General features: G+C 48.6%; 1 protein-coding gene across 1 annotated transcript in view; it reads right to left on the minus strand.

The window, feature by feature from the left end:
• Positions 1-1,453: 1,453 nt before the first annotated feature.
• The window catches only part of NFATC2 (nuclear factor of activated T cells 2), a 79,256-nt gene continuing 52,926 nt past the window's right edge, over positions 1,454-27,783 (minus strand). The window contains exon 10 of the mRNA XM_066198620.1: positions 1,454-7,622. Coding sequence (XP_066054717.1) covers positions 7,567-7,622 — 56 coding nt within the window. The 3' untranslated portion in view covers positions 1,454-7,566. The remainder of the gene's footprint in view (positions 7,623-27,783) is intronic.

Raw genomic sequence — 27,783 nt, forward strand, 5'->3', positions numbered from 1 at the left:
CTCTGCCGTGGCTTTGCCTTCCCTCAATAAAACGAATTCAAGCCCCTCTCCAGCACGAGGCGCTGAGTTCAGAGGAGCAGCCAGCCCGGACAAGGCACAGGGACAGGGAGGATGAGGATGGTGCTGGGTGGCAGCTCCCCTCGGAGCAGCCCCGTTGAGCGTGGCCACCTGAGCAAGCCAGAGATGATGTGGGGAGAAAAGAATCCGCTCTGAAGCCGAAAGGCAGCTCCTCCAATTGCCCACATCACATTTGTGTCTCAGAAAGAGAAAAAGAAGCTGTAAACGGCGTATTTACACAGCGGAGCACGCGAGTGCTCATACGAGACCCAGATGTTCATTAGGAACTGGGATTTTTCTTCCTTGCTGCTGCCCTGAAAACTGGGAAAAGAGTCAGCTACGTTGAAGGCTTACAAAGGAGTGAGTTAAGTCCACAAAATCCAGGAAAATTCCCGTTAAGACCAAAAATCTGGGGTCCTGTTGTAGCCCTTTAATTCGGCCCCAAGACATAAATTAAAGCCAGAGGATCGGGTCAGGTGCTCGAGTCCTCAGACCGCGGCTCTGGAATTTCCAGGTGAAGTTACTGAAACTTTCCTGTTGCTGAATGAAGCCGAAATCCTGTGTGCCACATATTTGCTCATCATAAAACGTTCTCTCCCAGCCAGTAACAGCTTCTTTGTTGGCGAGGCCTGTCTGGTTCATGAGGCTCCCAGCCTTTGTACAGGGTTTTGGGAGTTAAGAACTTCCACATGGGCCCCTGCTCGGAGGCTTTTGGTGAATAAGCAAGGCAAAGCACTTGCTCCACGGCCAACAAACGCGTGGGGATATGGTTTGAATTCTCCGGGTTTAAATGCAAAGGATAATATTGATTTTGTTAAGGTAAATGTCTTTAATTGAAGGCTGTATAAACTCGGCTCTCGCTGGGCCATAATGGGCTCTGGGCAAACCTCCAGCACAGCAGTATGAAAATGTCTCTTTTAGCGTCTCCAGCAGGGAAATGCAGAATTAAGGTTTAGATGAGGAAAAAAAGAGTGAAATGGAGCCCATCCCCAGTCTCTAAAAAAGCATCTCCTGCTGCAGAAGGACATTCGCATAGATGGAAAATGCTGCTTAGTGAAGGGCAGGGCTCTGCCGTTGGTGTGGATGGTTCGGGGCTTTTTGTCGGGGTGGGGGAATAGAAAAAGAGGGAAAACAGAGAGCAGGAAGAAATGAAGAAGTCTCAGCGTGACTCAGTCTCACGCACAGCACCTGGGTGGGATCCTGACCCAGAGGGGAGTTGGCCAGCTCGTTAATGAGCTCATTAAGCTCATTAATGCTCCATACTCTGCAATCCTTTTCCACAACCCATTCCTGAGCATTTATAGGAGGGTGACAAGAAGAAAACACGAATATCATCATCCCCCTGACGTTCATTTATCAAAGGCAGTAAAGGTATTGAAGAACAGACCAAACACTCTTGCAGCAGATGATGCCCTTTCATTTATTGCTAATCTACCATAGTACAAGGCAATATATAAAAATACTTTACAGATAGCAAAAAAAAAAAAAATCATTACATTGGAGGTTAACAACGTTGTTGCAGGAATGTGAATGATATAAACCCCTTTTTAAATTGCGAGGTTTTTGAAGAAGCAATTTGATTCAAAAGACATCTGTTAGGATGGTGTGAGTGACAAGTGGCTCACTCGTGTGTCTGTTAAAATATGGCTTTACCTGAACATCCAGGGCAGGGAGGGCTGGATTTTGGGGAGAATCACTTCAAAATCACACACTCAGACAAAAATGTGAGTGCCAGCACTGCTCAGGTCCTCCGTGCCCAGGTGCCACCAGCACGGCAGAGCAGGGTCCGTCCTGCAGGAACTGCTGCTTCCAACAGCACATCTGGGCACCCCTGGGGTTTACAAACATTTATTCATTTCTGACACTCAAACATTCATTTCTGACACTCAGTCCTTCTGGAGCTTTCTGCCCAATGTTGCTGTTTTATGAGGTACAGAAGGAAACTCGACCTTCGAGATCACTTTTAGAGCACCTTCAGGCCAGGTTCCCTGCAGTAACTGATATTTTTGTACCCCTGAAAACATTGAAAATGGGCAAACAAACTTTAAACAGACCAGAGAGGGTTGGGCACTGGCTGGTGGTTAGAGAGGCTGGTGTCCGCTGTGACCCCTGCAGGTCTAACGCAGCAGATATTAAAGGTACAGATGCCAATCTGATGGCAAACGTCCCAAGGGTGGGTTCTTCATTCTGAACTGAGATGAATCAAGAATTCCAGCCTTCCACCTGCGCTGGCAGAGTGCTGCCTCACAGCTGAGAAACCACTGCGATGGAAATGATGAGGAAAGGAGTTGATTTCTGGGGAATTTGGCAGTTCACCCCATCGAGACCCAGCAGTGGCATCCCCTCCTATTGCACAGGAACATGGAACATAAACGACAAACACTCGGAACTGCAGCTAAACTGGAACATCAGCTGATTTAAAGTGGTGCAAAAATGATGAGGATCTGAATCAGTTTAAGACTTGAAATTAAGACAGTCGTTTTCTCGAGCCCCATCTGGCAGATCATTGTTCCCTATTAAGTAGCAATTTGGAAAGAAATGCAGGGGGAAAAGTCAGATTGAAATATTTAGAACCACATTTCTTAAGCCTTTAAAGCTGTCTTTGAAGTCTTTGGGAAATTTATCAAACACATCTTTTTTTTTTTTTTTTTTTTTTTTAGGACAACAACAATTCAACAACAATTGCATAGAAAAGTAAAAGCATTCAGCAAATGCAAACTGATCCTTTATAAATACAAACCGTAATCCAAAAAGTTGTTGCATATTTGGTCAGACAAAAAAGCACAGTCACTTTTGTTGCAAAGATATGGATTACAAAATACACTTTTTTAAAAAAAACAAACAAACATGCTAGCTACTTTGAGAACCGGTTTAGCTATGTTATGAAGCAGCAGCTCTTTATACAATGGAGAATAACATAGTGCTGGTTTTGGAAATCCTCTACATTCAGGAAATGCTGTATTCCTACGGGGAGAACGGAGGGATACATATTTACATGGATACAAATAAAGCAAGTGCAAAACCCATGACTCTTCTACATTCTTTCTCCCAGTAAAAACAACATACATGAGACACTTTCACTCCACTGCTGTTGCTCAGATCTCACATTTTGCTCATTCTCATGGAGAAAAACAAAAAACCAGGACTTTGCGTTTCATTGCAAGTATCTTCACAAGCAACTCCTCTCCTGGCAAAACCCGACTTCCAACACTCATAACTGACCCGAAAAAAAAAAAAAATCTTCCTGATATATCTGCCCACTCCCATTCCACTCTCAGACTGTTTACATATCATGAATGATGGTTTTTATTCTACGTATATTTGATGCAGAAGTTTATAGAAGCTCATCCTGTATTTGCAGCCAAAGCTCGGATGGAAAAATGGAAATTAAAAAAAAAATACACACACACAGACACACACACACACACAGAGAGGACAAATAAAAAGAGATGAACTTTCGAGTTGCAGCGTGCCCCATGAACTTCGCATGGCGCAGCTTTGATGGAAAACGCATTAAGAGTTGTTCACCCTGCAGACAAGATATTTGTAGGCCTTTGGTACAATGGCAGGAAGGCACTGTGGTGAAACATTCAGATAGCTGAGGAAAGAGAGAATTTCCTCATGTGCAAATACGGCTCTCGTCCAGATAAAGTGAGAACAAATTGCTCACAAAATGCCATTAACTCTTCCAAGGTTCAGCTCGTGCTCCGACAGAGAGGAAGTTGTATTAAGGAACAGCAATGCTAATACTGGAAAAACACAGCTCAGCGAGAACAGGAAATAATTTAGCACTGTATATATTGAAATCCTTCAGCCCAGCTATATAATTTTAACATACCAGTTTCCTTTCTAAAGAGATAACAATGCACAAGGCTACGGCTGAGGATGCTCCTTTTCTCCGGAAATAAATACAAAGTTGGTCGAAGCTGAGTTATTTAACTGCTGCTGCGTGGAAAAAGCGGATGGGGCGGCACAGCCTGAGCCCCTGCAGCTGTGGCCGAACCCCTAAAATACAGAATACATGGGGTGAAGCCTCCAGGCTGAGCTGCTCAAGTGCTGGGAGCAGCACAGGAGGGGCCTGGGTGTGTTCGGGATTCGTTTCTAACCATGGATAAAATAAAACACCCACAGAGAGCAGGGCATGGCCCGGGCCGGCAGGGACCTCAAACATCACCCAGTGCCACCCCTGCCATGGTAGGGACACCTTCCACCGTGCCAGGCTGCTCCAAATTTGGCCTTGGGCACTTCCAGGGATCCAGAACAGCCACAGCTTCTCTGGGAATTCCATCCCAGCCCCTCCTCGCCCTCACAGGGAGGATTTTTATCCGAATTTCTGATTTGAAGCTTCTCCCTGCCAGCTTGAAGCCATTCCCCCCTCGTCCCGTCACTGCCAGCCCTTGTGAACCGTCCCTCTCTGCGTGGGTGTGTTACATAAATTACATTGTACACTGGATATGTACACAGATTAATACCTATGCATTAAAGGTGAGGGAGGAATGCAGCCAGTGCAAGCGTGGCCAGAGCACCTGTAGCATATAAAAAGAAAACCCTAAACAAAAAAAAAACCAAAAAAAAAAAAACCCAAACAAAAACCCCAAAAAAAACAAACAAAAAACCCCCAACAAACAAACAAAAAGAAAAAAAAAACCAAAAAAATCAGGCCCAAAAAACTAAAAAAAAAAAAACCTAAAAAAACACCCCAAACAAAAAGAAACAAACCCAAACCATAAAAACCCAATCCCTAAAAATAAATCCAGCAAATCAAAACCCAACCCTCTGTCCCCCTGTGTAGCAGAGTGCCTGAAGAACACACAAGCACAGTGGAAATCTCGTGTATTCTGGTTGCAGAGGTTCATTACTGAACAGCTCCAAGTCCAAATCCAAGGTTTCAGCTACTCCTTCCTTTTGGGGGCTCATTTATCAAAAGGACATTTCGGCATCCACAATCCACAAGGCAGAACTTACACACTGACCTTTTCCTTTGCTCAGATCCAGCACTACATTTTATTTCATTCCCCCCCCCTTTTCTAACCTGGTATTATCTAAAAATAAATATGAACAAAAGGTATTCTCCGAAATTGATGAGTAGTTGCTGCAGACAACCACCAGAGCAGCAGCAGCAGCACAGATCTGAAAAGACCTTCCTGGGCTTCTCTGAGCTTCTGTTTAAAATCCAGCAAGAGAGGAGGTTCTGCCAGTAATCTGAGGAACTTTTTTTTTTCCTGTGGATGGGTTTTTGGGTTTTTTGGGTTTTTTTTTTAAAAAATTTCTCCTATACTTTACAGGTTGGATCATGGAAAACCTTCGATACATCCAAGTGTGAATCTGGGAGATGCATTTGGTCTGTTCTTTCACTCAGCTATAGCAAAGGACTCCTGACAGGCAACTTTTGGCCTTTAAAATATGTCAGAATTGTCTAATTCACCAGACTGCACTAAAAAAACCCCTTAATATGTGTCAGATCCTGGCCCTCTGACAGTTTATAACAATCCAGACCAGCTCTGGGAGGCGTGTGAGGCAGTCAGAGCCCTGCTGAGTGCTGTCTGACAGGAATTCCTCTCTTCAGCAAGGCTGGGCCTCGGTTTTCTGTCACAGTCAGCAATGAAATAAAAGCTGTTTTCACCCCTGCAGGTCCAGCCTGAGGCTTGGCCACGGCACCTGCAGGGCAGAGCTCCCAAGGAGAGCACCAGGCTGAGGCAGCCCTGGGGTTTGGGGATACAGGGAACGCGTCCTGGGGTGAAAGATTTGGATCTCCCAAAGCAGAAGGAGAAGCCAGGCTGTGCCATCAATGCCAGGGTGGGATGTGCAGGGCTCTGAGCTGGGCTGAACCTGGAGTTCACAGCTGCTCTTGGGAAATCCAGATTTCTGTTAAAGAGCCAAACTTCAGCTGAGCCCCAGGTCAGGTGTTCTGAAGACCCTAACGCTGCTGTCTCCCACCCTAAACCAAGACCCTGCAGAGTTTAAGCCCCAGTTTTTAGTGGCAGAAAATAAAAATCCTCCTGGTTGTGCTGAGGAGATTTTTGTTAGACCAAGCACATGCTCTGCAGGGATTGTGCAAAACCTTCCTTGAGACACGGGGGAACCAATTTTGAGGCTGCTCTGCTGCGTTCCCCTCCCCTAATTCCTGCTGTGAGCAGTGGACAACGCTGGCATTCTGCAAAGTTTACTGTGACGCAGCTGAAAACTGGATTCACTTCACTGCGCTTTCTAGAGCAGAGCTCGGCCTCTGCGTTCCTGAAAACATCAGCATCCCTTATTTATAAAGCCAGGAAAGATTACTACGCAATTCCTAAAATATTACGGTTTTACTGTACACTGATTACCCACTCAGGAAACCTTTTTCATCCCACTGAAGAGGCCCTGACTCCCCTAAAAATCCTAAATTGTAGCTGTACAACTGCAGGTGGCAGTGGTTACCTGGAATGTGCTAAGCAGGAGTCAGGACAGGATATTCTAACACACGAAGCAAAACACAACAGAATATTAACTTCCCTGGAAATTTCACCTTCCCAGGAATTGCTGCTAGCTTTGCAAAGCTAAAGAGGCCAGGTGAATATAAAGACGTGCATATTTTCTCCGGAATGTATGGCTTCTGTAAGATGCAATTATTTTCCTCTGCAGCTCGGGTGAGTAAATGTTCCAGCTGCTAAATGAGACAAGTAATGAGCAGGTTCTACACGAAAAGAAACAGCAACAATTTTTGTTAGAGAGAAAATATCTAAGGTGTGTTCATACACTGCCTAAATACTAAGGATGGACCACAAAATCTTTGGATTTGCTGTGACTCCTAGACATTAACCTCTTTTACCTGGGTTTATTTTACCTTGGGGCAGGCGTTGCAATTGCTGAATTGCTCTTTTTCACTGGTTGGTTATGAGAATCCCTCTCCTTCAAATTCCTAGCCAGACTGAGGAGAAAAATGAAGACAACTCCTGGATTCAGCTGACATCTCCTGTTTGAAACACCAACCCCAGTGCTCAGAGCAAAGTGGCTTTTGACCCCAGACTGGATGAAGGCTGAGCGAGCTTGAGCTGCCTCAGTTTCCCTACAAAAAAATAACGTTTCTCAGGAGGGCTTTGAAAGCTGGAGGGCAAATCCTTGCTAGTGACCTGCAGGATGGTGTGTTTATTCTTCCATGGAATATATATTACTCTTTGTTCCCCTTTCCCACCCCCCCAGTGTCCACCCTGGAGCTCCTGTCTGGATGGACGGACGCACGGACAGATGGTTTGCAGCAGGCTTGAAGTGTTTCCTCAGGCAGATGCTGTGCTCCTGGAGAACAATGTGAGCTCTGGATGAAAGGAAGGGTGTCCTCCGTGGTGTTTACAGACAGAGGTGGCGAGCTGCTCAGCCAAGGCTGTCGCTTGGTGCCAATTCATTGTTCCTTGCACTGAGCCTCTGCCTGGAGGTGGACGGCAAAGGAAGCCAGAGGTTGCAGGGGCACTGGAAGGATCTAAGAGGTCACTTGTGGAAGGATTTTGGTAAAAGTTGTCTCACAAATCTCTTCTTCTATGTCTGACTTCTGGCAGGGAGTCCAGAAAATTCCTTCCTGATAATTTCGTTGACTGGGAAAGAAAAGAAAGAGGAGGAAACATTAAAGCGCTTCCGACATCACCACAAGTGAAAAGTAAAAGCAACCCTTGGGCAGCCAAGCTGCAAACACCCCCTCTGCATTCATAACTCCATTTTGGTAGAATCTAAATGGTCCTGCGTGCCCAGATGTGGAAGGCAAGGGGGGAAGGAGGGGAGAGAGGGGGTTTCACTGTATTAAATGTGGTTCAGGTGCATTAAAACAGAGAGGACCTGCCACAGCCCTCACACACACACTCCCTCTGTCACACACACTGCCCTGACCCCAGGGAGGAAAAGAAAGAAACACCTCTAGGTATCTAAACTTTTGAACATTTTCACTAGGCTGAAAGAAGAAATATTTTAAAGAGAAAAAGGCCAGGTTTGGAGGAAATACAGTGGACAGTGGTGAAAACACAGAGACTGCAATTCAGGTGAAAACGTTTGCGTTTGGGTGGTTTATGTTTGGTATTTTTTAACTCCCACTCTAGACTCTACCTGCTTTACATCTCTAGTATCATTTATTTGCAGACTGGAGCACAAACAACTTGCAGGGTGCTGTGAGGGGCTGGACATTTCTTGTTAATAAAGCTCAAGAGAAGACACTGAAGAACTTTGCTGTCTGTTAAAAAGTCAGAACTACATCACCTCATTTACAACAGCCGATGTCTCCTGGCAACTCTTCTCACTCACTTGCCTAAAGCACCTCCTGCAACAACAATTCTCTCTCTAGAATTCAGGTGCTCCCTAGAATTTGAGTGCAGGAATCTCGGCACTTGGATTAGGAGAGACCTAAACCAGGAGCATTTTGATACAAAACTGCAGATCCGCCTTTTTGGGGGCTCCATTTCACCTGCAGCCCCTCGGCGCTGTATCCATCGTGGTGGGGAAACTGTGCAGTTCCTCTGACAAATTTGCCTTAAAACCAGGAAAGTAAATTTCCTAAGTTTCAGACCCCAGATCTACATGACTTCTCCCTGTTGATATTTAAGGGCTGAAACAGGGACTAACTCAAACCAAAGCAGGCCCTCACCCAAGACTGATTAATCCTCAGGTCTGCAGCTGCAAGACTCCTCTATATTCTACCCCGTTTCTAATAAATCTTTATGACAAGCATTAATTAACATAGTATTAATTAACATAGCATTTCACTACTTCCCCCAATCTAAAAAAACCTGGTGCCCTGTCTCTGGCAAGTCTCTGGGAAGGGGAACACGTGAATTAGTTTTTAATTGTCATGATTCATGGTTTGAAATCTCCTTCCTCCCTCTGCATGCTGGGATTTGTCCCCGAGAAAGTAAAATCTGTGTTTTCCCAAAGCTCCATGTTGCTACTGGATGTGGGGGGGGGGGAACTGTACTCCAGGAATTCCGAGCTCAAAAATCCCACCAGGAACAGCCCAGGGCTCAGCTCCTAATTCCAGCTGGGAAATGCCTGATTTGGAACCAGGCTGGTGCCTCCCGGAGATGATTTGGGCAAGAAAAGCAGAACTCCTGCTGCCCAGCATCCTCCCTGCCGCTGCCAGCTGCTGGTTTTGGGGCGAATCGAGGCAGAGCGAGAAGATTCGGGGTGTTTCGGGTGCTGCTGTGCAGTGCAGGGCAGCAGCCAGAGGGAGGGGAGGTTGGTCCACTCTGCGCCCGCAGCTCACAGCTCACTCTCAGCTTCCTGCTGCCTCTGCCCAGGAAATGACAGGAGCAGGTCTTCGATGGAAACTTCTGCACAGCCCCGGCTAAAAATAGCTAGCGGGGTAAAAGAAGTGGGCACCCAGCCCTGGAGGGTCATTTCCTTTCGAGAAACGAGTGGACTGAGGCTGCGGGAGATTTATTTGTCAACACGTTTGTTCAGGCTACCAAGAATACCACAGATGCGCTTTATCTGTTCCTGTCATCTCACACAGTCATGGAAACACCAGAGCCAGCTGCCATCTGCATCGAGGAAGGGTTAAATATCGAGTGAAACGGGAGCAGATAATGAAATGGAGCTCACTGGGGAGGCCGGGAGGGGTCCAGATTTGGCTGCTCCCCGCCTGGGGCCGGCTCTGGGCAGGTTGATGCTGTGGTGAAGTGCTGACGCAGCCTGCGAACTTCACTTTCCCTCCCCTGAGGTCAGCAGTGGCTTCCGTGGGCTGCGCTCACGGGGGGCTGCAGCCTGAGCTGGGCTAAAAGCTGCCGGGGAACAGTGGGAGGCATTGACCCCACGGACAGGCACACCCCGCTGCTCCCTGCCAGCTCCTCCACGTGCAAATCTGGGCTCTTTGTAAGGCAAAGGACAAGAGCTCCCTGTGACCAGCTGGCCTGGGTGTCCCATAGCCACCCCGACCTCCAGCCAAAGCCAGGTGCTGAGGGGAGTGACAGCTGCAGGTTAAGCTGGGCATCACTGATGTGTGTGTGATGATCCGACAGCACTGATGTGTGTCAGTGGGATCCCAAATCACTAATGTCAGTGCGATCCTAAATCCCTGATGTGTGTCAGTGTGATGATCCTACAGCACTAAAGTGTGTCAGTGTGATCCTACATCACTAATGTCAGTGTGATCCTCAATCACTAATGTCAGTGTGATTCTAAATCCCTAATGTGTGCCAGTGTGATGATCCTACAGCACTAATGTGTGTCAGTGTGATCCCAAATCACTAATGTCAGTGTGATCCTAAACCCCTGATGTGTGCCAGTGTGATGATCCTACAGCACTGATGTGTGTCAGTGTGATCCTCAATCACTAATGTCAGTGTGATCCTCAATCACTAATGTCAGTGTGATCCCAAATCACTAATGTCAGTGCGATCCTAAATCCCTGATGTGTGTCAGTGTGATGATCCTACAGCACTAAAGTGTGTCAGTGTGATCCTACATCACTAATGTCAGTGTGATCCTCAATCACTAATGTCAGTGTGATCCTCAATCACTAATGTCAGTGTGATCCTAAATCCCTGATGTGTGTCAGTGGGATCCCAAATCACTAATGTCAGTGTGATCCTAAATCCCTGATGTGTGTCAGTGTGATGATCCTACAGCACTGATGTGTGTCACTGCTTGCCCCAGCACTAAAATCTATAATCAGAGTCCCTAAACCCAAATCAATCTCTAAATTAACAGGAATGTAAATTAAGGAATGGGCCCCAAGGCATGGATCCATCCCCACATTTGAAATCACCTCCAGCCCAAGGCTGGTGAAATCCCACGTCTTTGGGGATCTGCTCCAGAGCTGGGAGCACGGGGAGGCAGACCCAGGCGTGACCTGGGTTTCACCAGAAGGCTGAACAAAATCAGCCAGACTGAGCTCAGGGGGAGCCCAGAGCTCGTGCTGACCCTGCTCCTCTCAGCTCCCACCGTCTCTTGTTGGTGGCGTGGTTAAAACGTATCTCAATATCAGTCGTCATTATTTGCTCATTTCTAGCCGAGAGGAACTGGAGACGATGTGATTAAGAAATAAAACCTTGTTGTTTAAGGTGCCTGGCACTGGTTGCTCTGGAGCACACCGCTATTGATCCGGTTAATGAGAGAGAGCTGATTAAATGAGCCCACAAGCACATAGGCAAAGATAATGAAAAATTCAATTATTAAAAAAAAAAAAAAAAACCCAAAGATATTGAAATTACAGGTGCCAGCAGCCATCCAGGCCAAGGCTGGGCACCTTCAGGGTGTCCTGTGTCACATCCTGCTGTGGCAGCAGCGGGACAGAGCCCTGGAGGTGCCCAGGGAGGGTCACCAGGGAGGTGACCCAGCGGCTGCTGCAGCTTTGGGCTGAGTCAGCTCCTGCTCCAGCCCCACAGACAGCCCAGGCTCCCTCCCATCCTCTCAGCTGGAAATGTGGCTGTGCTCCCATGGGGGACACTGGGCTGTGTCCCTGCAGCCCAGGGACAAAGAGAGTCCCTTTGGTGGCAGTGTCACCCTGAGAGGGTGCCACGCTCACACCCTCTGCGCCTGTGCCACCCCACAGATCCCCCTGGTAACAGGGATGTCATGGGTGTTCTACAGCCCCACACATGGCAGTGACCCTCTGGGGACAACCCCACAGATCCCCCTGGATATCAGGGATGTCATGGGTGTTCCACAGCCCCACACATGACAGTGACACTGGGGACAACCCCACAGATCCCCCTGGTAACAGGGATGTCATGGGTGTTCCACAGCCCCGCACATGGCAGTGACACTGGGGACAACCCCACAGATCCCCCTGGTAACAGGGATGTCATGGGTGTTCCACAGCCCCGCACATGGCAGTGACACTGGGGACAACCCCACAGATCCCCCTGGTAACAAGGATGTCACGGGTGTTCTACAGCCCCACACATGGCAGTGACACTGGGGACAATCCTACAGATCCCCCTGGTAACAGGGATGTCATGGGTGTTCCACAGCCCCACACATGGCAGTGACCCTCTGGGGACAATCCCACAGATCCCCCTGGTAACAGGGATGTCATGGGTGTTCCACAGCCCCGCACATGGCAGTGACACTGGGGACAACCCCACAGATCCCCCTGGTAACAGGGATGTCATGGGTGTTCTACAGCCCCACACATGGCAGTGACCCTCTGGGGACAACCCCCCAAAACCCCCTGGTAACAGGGATGTCACGGGTGTTCCACAGCCCCATACATGGCAGTGACACTGGGGACAACCCCACAGATCCCCCTGGTAACAAGGATGTCACGGGTGTTCTACAGCCCCACACATGGCAGTGACACCCTGGGGACAACCCCACAGATCCCCCTGGTAACAGGGATGTCATGGGTGTTCTACAGCCCCACACATGGCAGTGACCCTCTGGGGACAACCCCACAGATCCCCCTGGTAACAGGGATGTCACGGGTGTTCTACAGCCCCACACATGGCAGTGACACTGGGGACAACCCCACAGATCCCCCTGGTAACAGGGATGTCACGGGTGTTCCACAGCCCCACAGCTGTGACCCTCTGGGGACAGCCCCACAGCAGTGAGGGGCTCCTCAGAGCAGGCAAGGCTCAGCCCCAGTGGCTCCTCCCTGCAATATTCCACGTCCTGCCGTGCCCAGGAGGAATTCCTGACATGCAAAGCAAAACCCCCGGGCAGGAGGTGCTGGAGGAAAGCTGAGCCTGGGTTTGCAGTGCCCTCAAATGGGATCCTCCAGGCGCCTCAGCCCAGCATGCACAGCCCCACCTCTCCTTCCCTGCCCGCCAGGCCCCAGCTGCATCACAAGTGGGGAAGTAAAAGAACGAGGGGGAAAAAAAATTAAATCAAAGAAAATCAAATATTTCAAACCCTCTACGCCAAATAAAAAGGGGGGGCATGACTTTTTTTTCATTGAAAAAAATAAATGAATAAATAAAGGTTAAGAGAAACACACAGCTGGAGAAAAGGCAGAAAAATACCAATTACCTTTCTTTTTGATTGCTTGGATCAAAGATCACAGTCATTCTTTTTCATATAATGTTTTGTATCCAGCTAAGGTGTGTATCTATCAGCTCTGAAAAAGATTTGCAAAACCATTTTTGAGAAAAAAAAAAAAAAAAGGTAACCTTTGACCTATGTTGCATTGGCCAAGTGTTCCAGCTTTCAGCTACTCTTTCGTTTGGTGGGTTCATTTAACGAAAGGACATTTCAGCACATATACAACACATAAGGCAGAATTTTACCACTGACCTTGCTGTTTGCTCAGATCCAGCACTAGATTTTACTTCTTTTTTCCTCCCCTCTTTTCTCAATTGGTATTATCTAAAAATGAATATTTAAAAGCTTCCACTCCTAAATCGGTGACAAAAGGTGAAAAAGCTGATAATGTGATCTGAGACTCCAGAGGCACAGGGGGTCCCTGGGGGTCAGGACAAAGACTCCTCGCTGCCTTTTGCAAAATTCACTTCTATCCTCACCCCAGTGCCCAGATAAATCCAACACACTTATGGCAGATCCAAAGCCAGTCCCTCTGAACTGAGAGATCCAACCACAGCGGCTCAGAAAATCAGACTCTGCCTTAATTGGACAGAACAGGAAAAAGCTGGGCAAAGAAATTATGAAAGTTACAGTCTTTGCTTCAAACGCAAATAAGGTGAGTTATTTTCCCCAGGAAAAGGCAGTATTTAAAATTTTATGCCTTTTTTTTTTTACTTTTAGATTTCCTAATCTTTTTTAGATTTCTTTTGAATTCACAGTGAAAGCATTTGGCACTCCTGCAAAACCATGCGGCAATTAAAATTTAAAGGAAAAAAAAAAAGAATTGCAATATTAAGGAGCAAAAAGCGCTTCTTAAAAACCAAGTTTTGAGTGCAAGGCTCAGAAGTGTCTTTGCTGCTGGATTTCAGGTGACTATATATAGAAAAGAAGTATTTTACTTGGCTCCCGAGGATTGTGCAGCCACGTACCACAGCCTGGAACCTCCCACTCAGTCCACAGCCCATTTTATGTCCTGCATCCTGGAAAATCAGCTTTTGCACACCAGAGCACAGCAACTCCTCGACGGGGAGATCCCAATTTGGGTGCATCAGGCACAAGGAGCTCAACAAACTGTGCTGGAGGAAAGTACCGGGAGCATGTGGGGTTGTTTTAGAAATTAACAGCAATTAAAGGTTCCCTGGAAAATGAGGACTTTTAACCACTGAGATGTTCTCAACTGCAGAGATTTAATCACACAGCAAAACCAGGCTTTGCTCCTCGCTGAAATAATGCCAAGAGATGCTCCCTGCAGCTTTTCTGTCCTGTCCTGCCTGTAACCCACGGAGTCTGTGTGACCTGTGAACCTCCTCAACACCCTCCAGCCCAACAGCAACCAGGTCATCTCCACTAATTAAACAAACCCTGGGAAGAGGCTGCTGACCTCCAACTAAGTGGTAACTCAAGTCCCAGGGTGAATTTTTGCTCTAGGAGTATCAATAGACTCCAAACCCATTGGCACCTTTCCATGAATTCAGCAACATAATACAGATATCTGATGGAAACCAGAATCGAAATAAAATGCATATTTTTGGCCAAAGCCCATCCCAACTGAAATCAATATCTGAGCTGCTCTGGATTTACAGGATCTGGATTGAATTCATGACATTTCCATGTCCTTCCCTTATATTTCAGCATAGTGCCAGAGTGAGGTGCAGAAAAAAAACAAAAAATCAAACAATCGGTATCTCTGGTACTGTCCTACCCAAAGTGTTTGACAGGAAGCTGGGTGTGCCTGCAAAAAAAAAAAAAAAAAAAAATCCAATGCCCTAAACGCACTGTAGATCAAAACTGGCAGGAAGGAAGTACTCAAAACACAAATCTGTCTGTGACACCACCTCAGGATTCTCTAAAGCACTTTCATTATTGCCACTGTACTGCCAGAAAAGATCAACAGCCACTACAGGGGCCCCAAGCTGGCAGGGAAAAGAGTGACCTGGAGGGGAGTAATGGGGGGACTCCAGGGCTCTGTCCTCATCCTGCCACCCTGGCCAAAGCATCCCTGGAGGACCAGACCTGTTACAGACCGCCCCGGGCTGAAAAACCCAGTGAGTCCGTGAGGTCACGCTCATGGAACTCAAATAATCCGTGCTCAGCTGAGAGAAAACAGCCTGAGAGGATGATGAGCTCCACAGACTGAGCTACACCCTGCAGCACGTCCCCTCTGCTGCCGGTGTGGATGCAGCAGAGAGCAAACACTCCCAGGAGTCCCTAGAGGGGCGTTTAAAGCCCTGAGGTGGGACTCGAGATCCTTCAGATCCCAAAGCACCACGAGGTGCTGAGCTGGCCCGGGCAGCGGGAGGATTCCAGCACAAGTGACACGTTCTCCTGCAGAAACAGCTGCCCAAGGCTGCCCAAAGCGAGCTGGAGGGAAGAGTCCTAAGGCTGGAGGCCGCCATTTGTGGTGCTGCCACTTACTGAATCCATTTGATCCCCCTTTGAATGTCCTGGGAATCAAGGAGTTAACTTTTCCAGGCACTTTTCCACGAGGCAGGACATGGGCTTTGTGTGGTATCTGCAGGACACACATGCACACACATGAGCTGGGCTTCTATCCTGGCCTCTCTCTGCATCAGCAAGACAAGGAGCAATTTCTGCTCCAGAGCGTGATTTCCTGTTCGCTCGATGGATTTCAGCATTTAGTCATCACTTTTCTCCTCAGACGATTCTGGGACAGGTGCAAACCCTGCCCACACATGGACCGGAGGAGGAAAGGGCACCTTCAGGAACAATTTCACGCCCTTTTCCTCCGGCCCCAGCAGGCTTCAGCAAATGCCCGTGGGCAGCCCCTGGAGTTTATCTGCAGGCTCAGACTGAGCTCAGACTCCCTGAGCTGAGCTTGGAGGGGTTGTGCCACACGCTTGGAGCGGAGCTGGGAGAGGCACCCCACCCAACTGGGGGCTTTCTGTGTAAATCTCATTCTCTGCCCCCTTTTCCTGCCCAGCCCAGAGCGCTGCAGACGCCGAGACCAAACCCAAGGATGGTGCTCAGGGTGGCACCGGGGGCCGGGCACTGCCCACGCCCTTCCCACCTTCCCTGACCAAGGACTGGCTCCAAACATCAAAAAACCAGAACCACACGAGCATGAACCAAAAGCTCTTGCATTATTGTCTGCTCGGCTGGTGCTAAATATCCTGTGCTTCATCAGATAAAGCCCTTAAGGCTGCTCAGCCACCCCACAGGAGGCAGAGAGGGGCTGCAAGGAGCTGAGCTGGCTGCCTGCAGCTCCTCCACCAGTGTCGGCAGCTGCCTTGGGAAAGAGTACCTTGAAAGTGGAAAACCAGAGCAGCCTGGGTGTGAGGAGGAACTCCAGGCCACCGTGGATTTGGTTTGTAGTAGCTTTCCATAACAAAGTCTTTTTTTAACTGACTTTCTTTCTGCTCACATATATTTAGATCTGACTCCCATTCTGCAGCGCTCCGATGCCAGAGAGTTTTGGCTGCAGTTTGGGAAGGGACACGTGTTTGAGTCATGGAGCTGGCTCTCTCCAGTTGATGGTTAGTGAGTTACTGAGAAAAGATGAAGTTTGTATTTAGCTTTAGTTTACATGCAACGAGACCAAGTAAAATATTCCAAGTAGAATGAGCACATGATAAATAAATACACAAAAAACTTACAGCAGAAAGGGATGGAGTTGATTTTATAAACCACATTACTTGGCTAAACCCATACAGAAATATTAGGCTGATGGACTGAAGCTTAAGAAACACAAGGCAAGAGTCCTCATTTTGTCACTGCTACCTCTTGACTTGACTGTGCTGCTGCTGCAGAGCACAGGGTGAAGGGTGCTCGTGTCTGGTTTACTGCCCGTGGTCTGGACCTCATGGATTTGATCCAGAGCTGCTGAGATAAGCAGTGCCATTGGGTGTTAAGAAATATTTCTTTTAGATCAAAACCAGCACAACCAAAGGTGGCTGGTGACGACTTTCCCCTCCAGCAGCACCTCACGGTTTAAAAACTGATGAAATTGGTATTGGATATCACAACACCTCTGAAACAGCAACTCTCTTTATCCACGTGTCACTGGGCAGCTTCATCCTTCTCCTGGAGTTAACCCATTTACTGGGGCTGGGTGAGTCACTCACCAAAGGGATTCAAAAACAGAGAGAGGAGAGAGAATGGATGCAAGAAAGATATTTTTTACAGGAAATAATTGGGGGGGGGGGGGAGGACAGAAGAACAGCTACAGCACATTCAGGATTAGCTGAAAGTACCAGATAGGCAACGCTGCTGCTCCTTCAGTTCTGTCACAAAGGAACGACCAGAACAAATATTTAATTGAGGGGAAACAAGCCATTTAACAAATATTTAATTAAGGGAAAACAAACCATATTAGCCTCCCCTTCAGGCAGTTTTGCAGGGGATGAACAGTCAATGATGGAATCTATTTCCCTCCCTTGAGCTCCAGTGCTTATGTCTATTAATCCACGAAACTATTCACTGGCTCTGATTCTCTGGCATCTTTATCTTGTGCTGTGTCTTCACTCTGCAATGTCCCCTCTGGAGGGCCTGGGGACTCCTGCAGAGCCCCATCCTCCCCACAAACCTCCTGACATGTCTGAGCTCAATCCTGAGCCAGCTTCCCAGGGGAAAACAGCAGAAAACCCCCGTCCTAACGGGGAAGATGCACAAACGGCCAGTGAGTGATCCTGCCAAGCAAACCCAGCTCCCCTCTGGCCCAGACGTGCAGATCTCCCTCTGCGTGCAACTCCCCTGCTTTACCAACAGCCCCAGCCCAGCTTTCGCTCCCATCTGCTCCATCTTCAGCAGGACTGCGGGCCACGGGCACCGCACTGAGCAGGGGAACACACAAAATCACTCCAACACACAGATCATTTCTCCATTATACCTCCACAACCTTCCACAAACGAATATTTGGGGGAAGAGTCTTCCCCCCCCTTTGGGAGCTGCCTCCAAGGCCGGGGCAGCGATGGGCAGCAGGAGTCCAACACTTGGGGGCTGCACTTACTGCTCCCAAGGCAGCTGGAAAGCATCCAGACCATGAAATACTTCACTGAGCGTTGCAATTCACATCTAATAATGTCAAGGAGGTGCCACATACAAGATACTGTGTGTCTGCCCGCATCCAGCTGTTTGCTCTTACTCTGCACTTCCACTGCAACTCCTTTGAGGGGGGAAACTGCTTCATTTTTTTTAAACTTTGGAGTCAAAGCAGCATCTGCCACAACAGAGTGCTGGGGTTTCTACCATAAAATAATGTACTAATAAAAAATACTATATGATACTGTGGGGTATTTGTATAAATCAGAGACCACGAGACAGGGCTCATTACAAGAGACACGGATAACTGGAAAAAGGAGTGCAAAAGACCACGGGGAGCAGACCCTCTAACTGGTTTGACATCTTGCCTCAGGAAGGCCAGGAACATCTGACAGCAAACAGCTTGAGAGAGCAAGAAAAATGTTATCTGCATCATCCAAAGACTGCAAACTTTCAGTCTGAATCAACGGCATGAACGAGAAAACTTTTGCTCTCAATATGAAGGGAAGATGAAAGAAAAGAATAAAGGATGAGAGGAAAGAGAGGAGAAGGGCTACCAGTTCCCAGAAAGGGAATGAGCTCCTCCATGTCCAGTGGAGGTTCACCTTTAGCTGAAGTGCAGCCCATCCTGCTGAGGTTGGGCAATTCCCAACCCTCACCACAGCAGCAATAACCTACGTTTGTCCAGAAATTAGCCCTCGATTATTTCCAGATCTCCCTCGATTATTTCAGATATCCCAATCCCAGACCAAGATGTAGGAACCACCACCCAAAGAGAGTGCCCCAGGGAATCCTCCCCGGGGTTTAATGATGAGCCATCCCCAGATTTCCAGCTGTGAGGTCTGTGTGCACCCCCAGGCAGGAGGCAAATCCTGTGCTCAGGGCAGTGTCCCAGGGGCACCCTGCAGGATCTGGGATACCTGGCAAGCCCACCCTGACCCCTCCCAAGCTCTCACCAGCTGTGTAACCACGTTCTGCTTTAAACACAAGCCTGCAGGGCCAGCGCAGAGCTCTGCGTCTGGGGCTCATCTTGAACCCATTACTCTGCATTTAACCATGCACTGCTCCACTTCCTGGGAGAATTCCAACCCAACGGCGGCGGCTTTGGAACCACAGCAGGATAAAAACACCCTCCTGCCTAAAATAAAGATAAAACTTGCTTACGTTTGGCATGATCTCATCGGAGCACGGCACACGTTCAGCAGCAGCTGGCAGGGAACGTGGCTTCAGTGGGAAAACCGTTTGTCCTGTGGTGGGGAACCAGCCACGGACAGCTGGAACACCCAGCAGCAGCAAGAGCAAAGGGCAGAGCCCCAGGAGGCCTGTGAGCAGGGCTGGAAGGTGGAGGGAACATCCCAGGTACTACAGAAATGCCACATCAAGAGACCTGAACATGGAAGAGATGGGGAAAACCAGACTGTCCCAGAGGCTGTGTGTTTCTGCCCTTCGGCCAAGAAGCTCAAATCGGCTCGAGCTGGAGGGGGTGGTTAAGCCTCGGTAACTTCAGAACAAGTTCATGCTACAGTGGGTGCTGGGAGAGGGCAGAAGGAGCAGCACAGAACTGAAAACTTCCCCTGTTCTGAACTGACAGCAAGCAGAGGCCTTGGGAGAGCCCCCTGCAGCAGAGCTGGGTGATGTCTCACGGTCAAGTCAGCAGCCAACATCCTGCTGGGGAGCTGGGAGCGTGCCCTGCCCTGCCTGGGTCACACACGGGTCACACCACGGGGCTTTCCTTGGGGTCCCCTCTGTGAGCAACCCCTCAGCGTGACTAATCCACACTGAAAATCATCACACAGCTTATCTTTGGGCTGGAAATCACCGGGGTGAGTGCACACAGCCAGCAGAGTCTCCGTGGAGGGTTTGGTCACTGCTGACCCCGGCTGAGGGTGGGGGGACCCCCAGGAGAGACAGGGCTGGAGCCTCCTGGCCACGAGGAGAGGCGACTCCTGTGGCTCAGGAGGGTGACTGTCCCCAGTGGGGACTCCCCCCTTCTCATTTCCAGGTGCCCAGAGACACCCCTCAAGTTGTTTTCTTTTTCTCCCAGCATGGGAAGGGACCGGACAACAACTGCTTTGGGCTTCCCTTCATTCGAGCATGTCACCTGCAGCCAGCTGTTGGCCTTTTGGAAATCTGCTGGGCTTCGTTTGCCTCGTGTGGCTGATGCTCCAGCTGCAAACCCCTGGCAGCCAGCGAGTTTGCCTGGAGGACCCAGACATGAAATCCTGTCCTGGGAGCCCCCTGGGCCCCCCTTTGGGCAGCCCCCTCCTCACTCCGATGGGGATGGGGCTAAACTCCCCTGCAGTCACACCAGGGCACCGTGGGGACTGCACAAATACGCACTCGCCAATAAAACTGCGAACCATTGCTGCCCACTTGCTGGTTTTCTGCTTTTTTGCCGTTGGTTTGTTTTTTTTTAAATCCCATCTTGTGATGGGAAAAATCATTCTATCTATGATTTGGAAAGAGGACAGGCTGGATCAGAGTGCCTTGAGAGGGCAGGGAAGGCTGCAGTGCTACGAGGAGGTGGGGGCTTGCTGAGACTTATTTCCAAGGAACGAATTTTTAACCAGGTGTGGGTTATATATGTGAAAACATGATCAGGTAGAGTTAAGGACCAGAGCTTTACTACCTGAATAATTCTTCCATTTGACAGCTGAATATCAAATTTTTATCCACAACACCAATTTCAAGCTCAGTTCCTCAGGGATATGGATAAAACCATCCACCACTGACCAGTCAGGTAAACACAAACCACCACTAAATGCAGCCTGATCACGAAATTTGCCTTCACATTTTCCCCTCCCGGGCAACCACGGGAACAACGAGGGGTGATTAACAACCCCTCATCATTATATTTACTAAATCAGCTATAAAAGGAAGTCTAAGTGATAGGAAAGTGTGCAGGGCCCTGGGGGGGAAAAAGGGAGGCAAAACCCTCTCCAGAGAACCCCCAACTCCTGCAGAGTAGTGCTAAGCGCACTGCACTTAAAATTAAACAAAGCAGAAAAGAAAATCCATGGTGTGGGCTGCTTGGAAGGTCACTAAGCCAGGGAGAAGGGACTACTTTAATTCCCCTTTTACCTGGAAAGAAAAATAAACCGGAGGGGGAAAAAAAACCCCAACAAACCAACAAAATAACCCCACACCACTTGTTCTAAGGGTTGGAAAAAACCTGTCTGAGAGGGGAGATAGCTGCAAACACCTCGTTGGACACGTGCTGTGCTCCATCCCCCACAAGAAGCCTCGCTGTGCTCTCAGCTGGGCTGGACACAGGCTGGGCGAGGAGCAGGAGGACGTGAAGCCGCCTGTGCTGTCCAGAGGATGAAAACACTACTGCTGTTTATAGAGGGAAACCCAATTCGTCAGCCCAAATGAATTCCTGCGCTAATCCATGCAGGCTTCATGTTTTCCACCAGCCCCAGCCACTGTAAAGACTATCTTTAGGAGGCACAGTGTGTTTGGAAAGGAGCAGCTGGAAAGAGGGGACGCCGATGCCAGCTTGGAAGGCTTTTCTGGTATGGAAAAAGAGGAATGCTCTCTTGGGCTCTCCCCACGAAATTAAGGCATCTTCATCCAGAGCAGAGCCATGCCAAGCACAACAAACAAAAGAGGCTTTCCCCAACTCTCCTGGGCAGCCTCGCTCGGGGCTCACAATGGTTTCCATAGAACTTGTTTTGCTATCACAACAAATTCCTTCGGTCCAGGCGTGATGGCCGCGCTCTTCTCGACAGACAAGAAAATTCATTTCCTCGCTTCTTGCTCTGCCAGAGCATTTTTTGCCGGCCTGCTGCAGACAGGGACTCCCCAGCTGAGGAGCATCCGAGTGTGGTGTGGTGAGGAGAGAGGCTCTGCCCCGCGGCACTGGGGGGCTGCCCTGTGCCAACCCTTCACCCTGCCAGGCTGAGCCGGGGCTCTGCATCCACCACAAAGCCCAGCCAGCACCCTGGGCTTGGCTCAGGAGGGAAGGAATGGCTTGTTCTGGTCACACAGACTGCTGGGACCAAGGAATTCCTGCAGTTTCTCCGGGATTGAGGGCCAGATTATCTGCCAGGGTACTGGCCCCGAGGCTCCTTCCAGCCCCTGCACACACTGGCGCTCAGCAGCAGGTCCTGAAAGCAGAGATGAGTTCCTGCATGACAGACTGGAGGAGCGCTTGGTGCTGCATCTAAACCAAGACTGTTATCTGAACAGCCTGACGCTCTCTGGAGTCATAATCTTGATCTAAAATTTTATCTAGTTTTGAAGAGCTGTAAAGTGTAACCAAGTACAAACCAAAGGGCCAGAGATAGTGATTTCTAAAACAGACACTGCACCAGCGTCGTGTTTTAATAATAGCCTATAAAAATAGTCCCGAAGAAAAACTTGTATAAAAATCAATGGCATTTTTTTTGAAAAAGAAAACACATCTAAAAACACCACAAAGTTATTTGAGGGTATGAAGCTGCAGGATGACCTCAGATGAGCCCTCATGTAACCCAGCCTACCTAGCTGAAAAATCAGGGTCTGCCTGCTGGAGTCTCAGGTGCAGGAAGGAGACATGACCCCCCTCAAAGCAAATGAACAAGGGTGCAGGAGAAATCAGATAAGAGAAAACGTAATGCAATTTTAAGGAAGGAAGACACACAACCCAAACTACGATTAAAAAACGCAGCTGCTGAAAGTTCCCCTCGTATTTGCCTCAGTCCTGATTTAAGCCTGGATCTGCCCAGTGCCTGCTGTGTCCAGACTATTTTCAGCCTTTGCAAACATCGATTTGTGCAGAATTACAGTGACTCCATCTGCAGTGACCCGAACTGGGGCATTTCCCTGCGTCCCAAGCACAGGTTCCCAGGCTGGTGAGCAGGGACACTGCAGCAGAGCAGCCCTGCTGCAGAACTGGGCACAGCTGGAAGCCCACGAGTGGCTGGTGAAGAGCCAGCACTGGGAGGTTTCTGACCACAAAGGGAATGCAATGTCTGATCGTCCATCACCCAGGCCTCTGACCCTGTGGCTGTGGAGTCTCCTGGAATTCAGATCTCACCAAAAAAACTGACGCTGTGCTGCTCATAATGACAGATGCTGAGCCCAGGGAGGTTTAACTGTCACGATTTACTGTCACAACACTTTCACCATTGACCCCCCATACTTTATGAAGTGGTTCCCCCTTCTTTGAGTCATTCTCACTCTTTCCAGAGAAGCTTAGAAACCACCTAAATAAACCAGCACCCATCGAGACACTGCAAATGTCACAGGAGTCATTCATGTGTCTCACTATTTGTCCTGCATTTGACTCCATTCATTCACGGCTGATGAAGTCATTCATCATTAAGAAACCAAACCAAACCAAACCACGCCACAAACTGGGAATCTTTGACTAGACTCCCCTGGCAGAGCTGATCACAGGGAATCATTGCAAACTCACACTTTTCTAATTTACTGGCTGCTTTTAGCCCTGGCCCAAGTCGCTCCTTGCAGAGAGTCAGAGCAAAGTCACCACTGAGAAAGGACCACGCTGCTGGCACTCTGCAGGGACATCACCCCGCAGCTTGTGCAGGCTCTGACACCAACACCCACAGCCAGGAGCAAGGGACAGCCCCTCCTGACCTTTACTTCCAACTTCCACACCTGACAATTACCCACGTGGAAAAACTCCCCCTGAGGTGGAAGCCGAGCACTCCAACATCCACAGGCAGAAGTCAATAATCCTCTTCTCACTGCATCTACTTTTGATTGCAATCTCACTCTGAAGAAGTAGTGTTTGTTCAGCTGAAGGCACGGTTCAGTTTCTGTTTTGGAGTGCAAAGTTTCCAAATTAAAAATCCACAAAAGGACATGGCTTGATTAAAGTGGGAACTGTGTGGATTAGGAGAACCTGTAAGAGGATGGGGAGTGTCAGCCTTGTTTGTCACTGGGTCAGTAAGAGCTGCTCATGGTGAAGCCCTTTGATCCTCACTCGTTCGACTCCAGCTGAAGATTTAACTCTTCTCTACCTAATGTTGGTTAAATCCAACTCCAGACCGAGTTTTCAGTCATTTGCAGACCATTAATCATGCAAATTTGTAGGTATCAGCGTCTTAATTCCCAGACAGACTGCAGCATCCCTTGGAGATGTGCACACAAACTGGAGGACAGGGATGCCTGCAAAATGGGGAAAACTTGGATTTCGGGTTTTAGTGCAGACCCCTCTCCGAGCGAGGAGTCGTCTGTGAAATTCCCAGCTGGATGGAGGCCCAGATTTCTGTGCTTGCAAAACTGAACCGAGGGGACTCGGAGTGACAATGCAGACACAAGTGCATTGTTTATACACTTCAGGTTTCTCCTCGGTAAACACAAAGTTGTGTCACAGAGTGAGAGTGTGGAAGCCAGCACCTGCCTGCAAATCCAAACCAGCGCTGGAGGGAGTTTTATGGTCCCCCAGTTGCTCTTCCCCCATCCCTGACTCTCCCACTGGCACAGCCCCAGATGTGCTGCTTGCTTTTCACATCACAGGGGCTGCAGGGACCCATTAGGTCATCGAGCACCTCTCACAGCCAGCCCAGGATTGTCCTGTGCATTTGCTTTAAAAACGCCTCTAAGCGCTCGCTGCATCCAAATGTGAGCACAGAAGTCTCTTGGAACTGCTGAGGAAACAGCAATAAAATGGTTGGGCCATAAATGAAATGGGTGTAAGGCCATACCAGCTCCTGCTGGGCAGAAAAGCGGCTCTCACTGCTCTGAGTCTCCTCATGAGAAAACTAACTCGGATGGGAACTTCAGATGATTCATCCTCGTTGTCTTCATTTAAAAATGGCCAGAGATTTATTAATAAACACTGATTATAAATTACTGTTATATTTCCATATGTATAGTGAATTATAACTAAATAATTACTTATTTAGAAATAGTAATTACCAATAAATAACTACTGTTATTCCTAAATAATAGGAAAAAACAGGTGGGGAAGAATGGATTTCAAGCTAATCAATTCTAGGTCTATACAGCCAAAAAGTCCCCCACCAACTATCCCTGCCCCCTGGCAGGACGTGACCTGAGCTGAGAAAGTTCTGTTTGTGCCAGCAACGCTGAGAATCCAGGCATTTTTCTGCAGCAGAAAAATTTTAAGTTATAAAGTGGAAGACTTCATAACTGCCTTTCAGTTTGCACCATAAAAAAAGACTGCAGATCTTTAAGATGGTTCTTCTTGCCAGGCACATTTATTTCACAACAGTTAAAAAAAAAAGTGCAGATGTTTTTCCAAACTTTTCCGAGCAGCTGCTCCCAGCATTTCAAAGTGCAGCTCCAAAAGGACTCAAGTTGCCTTTTCGAGAGCCACTGCAGGAGGAGCTGAATCCTCCCAATTATTACATCGAGTTTTAAGGGGAGAAAAGACCTTTCCCCCACCTCTGCACATTCCTGCCGTTAACCCAGTTTGGACCAAGTCAAACTGTGAGGAGCAGCAATGCCAAACCCAGGCGCTCAGGGTGCGTGAGTCAGCCCTCCAACAATCATGAGACTGGTTTTTAAATCATGCAATCAAAACCTCCCGCCCCCAAAAGTTGCATCATTTTTGTCTGTCTGAATTTTGAAAGCCCAAAAATATCCACGTTTGTATTTTTAGTGTTCTGTTGGTGTTTTTTTTTCTTGGATTGGACCTGAAAAGATCAGTAAAAAGTCACCTGCACAGAGACATTTAAATTGCTATTAACAGCCCAAGAACTGCAATGAAATTGCAAAGAACTGGCAAAAGCCTCGAGCTGCCATGCGGATGTGAATTAGTTCACTGATTAATTAACATTCAACTACAGCACGCTCATTCTGAAGGGGAGCTAAAAGGATTTTATCACCCTCCCTGTTTTTGGGGGCGAACACCTTGCTGCAGGTACAACACCCCTCAGCAAAGCCTGGTCCCAGAGATGAGCCCCGCTCAGTGCATCACCTTTGCTGGGAATCACTGGGATTCATGTTGAGGTGGCCAACAGAGCAAGCAAGCAGGCTGAGCTCGTGCAATTACTGCCACATAAAAATCCCTTCTATTCCCCCTCCTGTTCATATTTATTCCATCAGCTGCTCCAGCTGAGCAGGAGCAAACCCCCTGCCCGTGCACAGCCACCCCAGCACAAATCCCTTCACGGAAGAGCTGCTGGAGGTTCCCTGGCTTGGCCTGAGCTCTGCTGATTCCAGGTTTTTACACCAGCAGAGCTGTGTCTCTACAAGGGTTTGTGCCGTAGGAGCTGTGTTAGCAAAATAAAACCAAAAAAAACCCCAACCACCCTAACCAGCACAGCTCTGTGGTGAGCTGCTGGAGCGTAAAGCAAGCCCTGCTCGAGGTTTCCAGAGAGCACTCCTCTGCTTCAGCACAAAATGGAGCATTCAGCACCAGAGTGAGTTCATCCCCTTCCCTGCTTCACACGGTTTTGTTACAAACCACTTTCTAGCTGCACACCTCTCATCACCGAAGTCCCCGTTTTTAAAACCTGCTGTCAGAACCGTTGTGCTTTTGACTGCACTGAAAGGATTTCTGTGTGGAGCAGCCAGGGTCACTCCCAGCCCGTAGGAAGATCCCTTCTCCTCACACCCTGCCCTTTGCTCTGTCCCCAGACTTGTCCCCAGGACACGAGGATGCTTCCGCCAGCCACCAGTGCTCACTGCTGGAAGGCACCTGCAATTCTTTGACACATCCAGCACGAAAGGAGTGAGCCTGCGGGAAGGCAGAGAAAGGAGACAGGAGCTCTGCCAGCTCCTCCCTTCAGCGCAACACGTTTTAACCACCTCCAGCACAACAGCTCCTGCACACCTGGGGGGACCTGAAGTCTGGGATTCCCCAGGAGAGTCCCAGTTTTACCGCTGACTTTTTGCCTCAGCTGGAGCCAAGTCCCTCAAAAGCTCTGCTGCCGCTTCAGCCATCAGGGAGGGCTGGGGACAAGCCCGTCGGCCTCTTCCTGCACTGCAGTGATTTTAATCCATTGCCGTGTCTCTGCACTGGAGTGAAAAATGTTATTGTTATTACCCCTCTAAATTGAAAGTGGATTGAAGGAATAAAAGTAAATGTATGGTCTGTTTTGGCAGATGCCTCCCAACAGATGGGTGTCTATGGTCTCCTTTGAAAGAGCTGTCTGCTGCCTGTGATTCAGACTGTCTAAGGAATGCCATGAGCTTGGAGTAAATGGACAGCGAGTCTGGGAAAGGACTTTATTGTGGTTTAGAAGCTTTCAATTCCCAACTGCACGAACAAGTTCTTTTTTTTTTATTTTTTTTTCAACTAACTCTTTGCCAGTATTTCAAAACGACCATTGAAAATTGCCTGTCGCCTGCCGAAAACGGAGCGCTTTCAGCTGATAACAGCAAAGGGGGCACCTCAGATCCCTGGAACTGGGGTTTGGTGACTCGGGGCAGCAGGTCCTGGTGGGATCCTGCCCACGGAGGAGGCAGCAGTGCCCCCAGTGCAGCTCAGGCTCCTAATGGGCTCTGCATGTCCCTCACAGGAAACGCTTTGTGACACAACTCGCCTGTGGGCACTGGCTGCACCAATTAAAGATTCCTGAGCTCCAGAACAAAGAGGTGCCAGTGGAACGATGGTTTTAATCACCCGATTCATTTTCTTCCTTCCTCTGCTGCTGATTTGGGATGTATGGGTTTTTCATTTTTCTCGCTTTGTTTGGCTTTGCATGATGCTTTGAGGCAGCTGCTCAGAAAGGGCAGCCTTCAAACGGGCCTGGATTAGTCTGAACTTTTGAAACAGTGAATTGCTTCTGGAGGTGAAGAAGAAGATCAGATGGAGCCTGCTTATAACAA

The sequence above is a fragment of the Chamaea fasciata genome, unplaced genomic scaffold, assembly GCF_029207755.1.
Source record: "Chamaea fasciata isolate MVZ Bird 193981 ecotype frontalis unplaced genomic scaffold, bChaFas1.0.hap1 SCAF_17, whole genome shotgun sequence".
In the NCBI taxonomy this organism is placed as follows: Eukaryota; Metazoa; Chordata; class Aves; order Passeriformes; family Sylviidae; genus Chamaea; species Chamaea fasciata.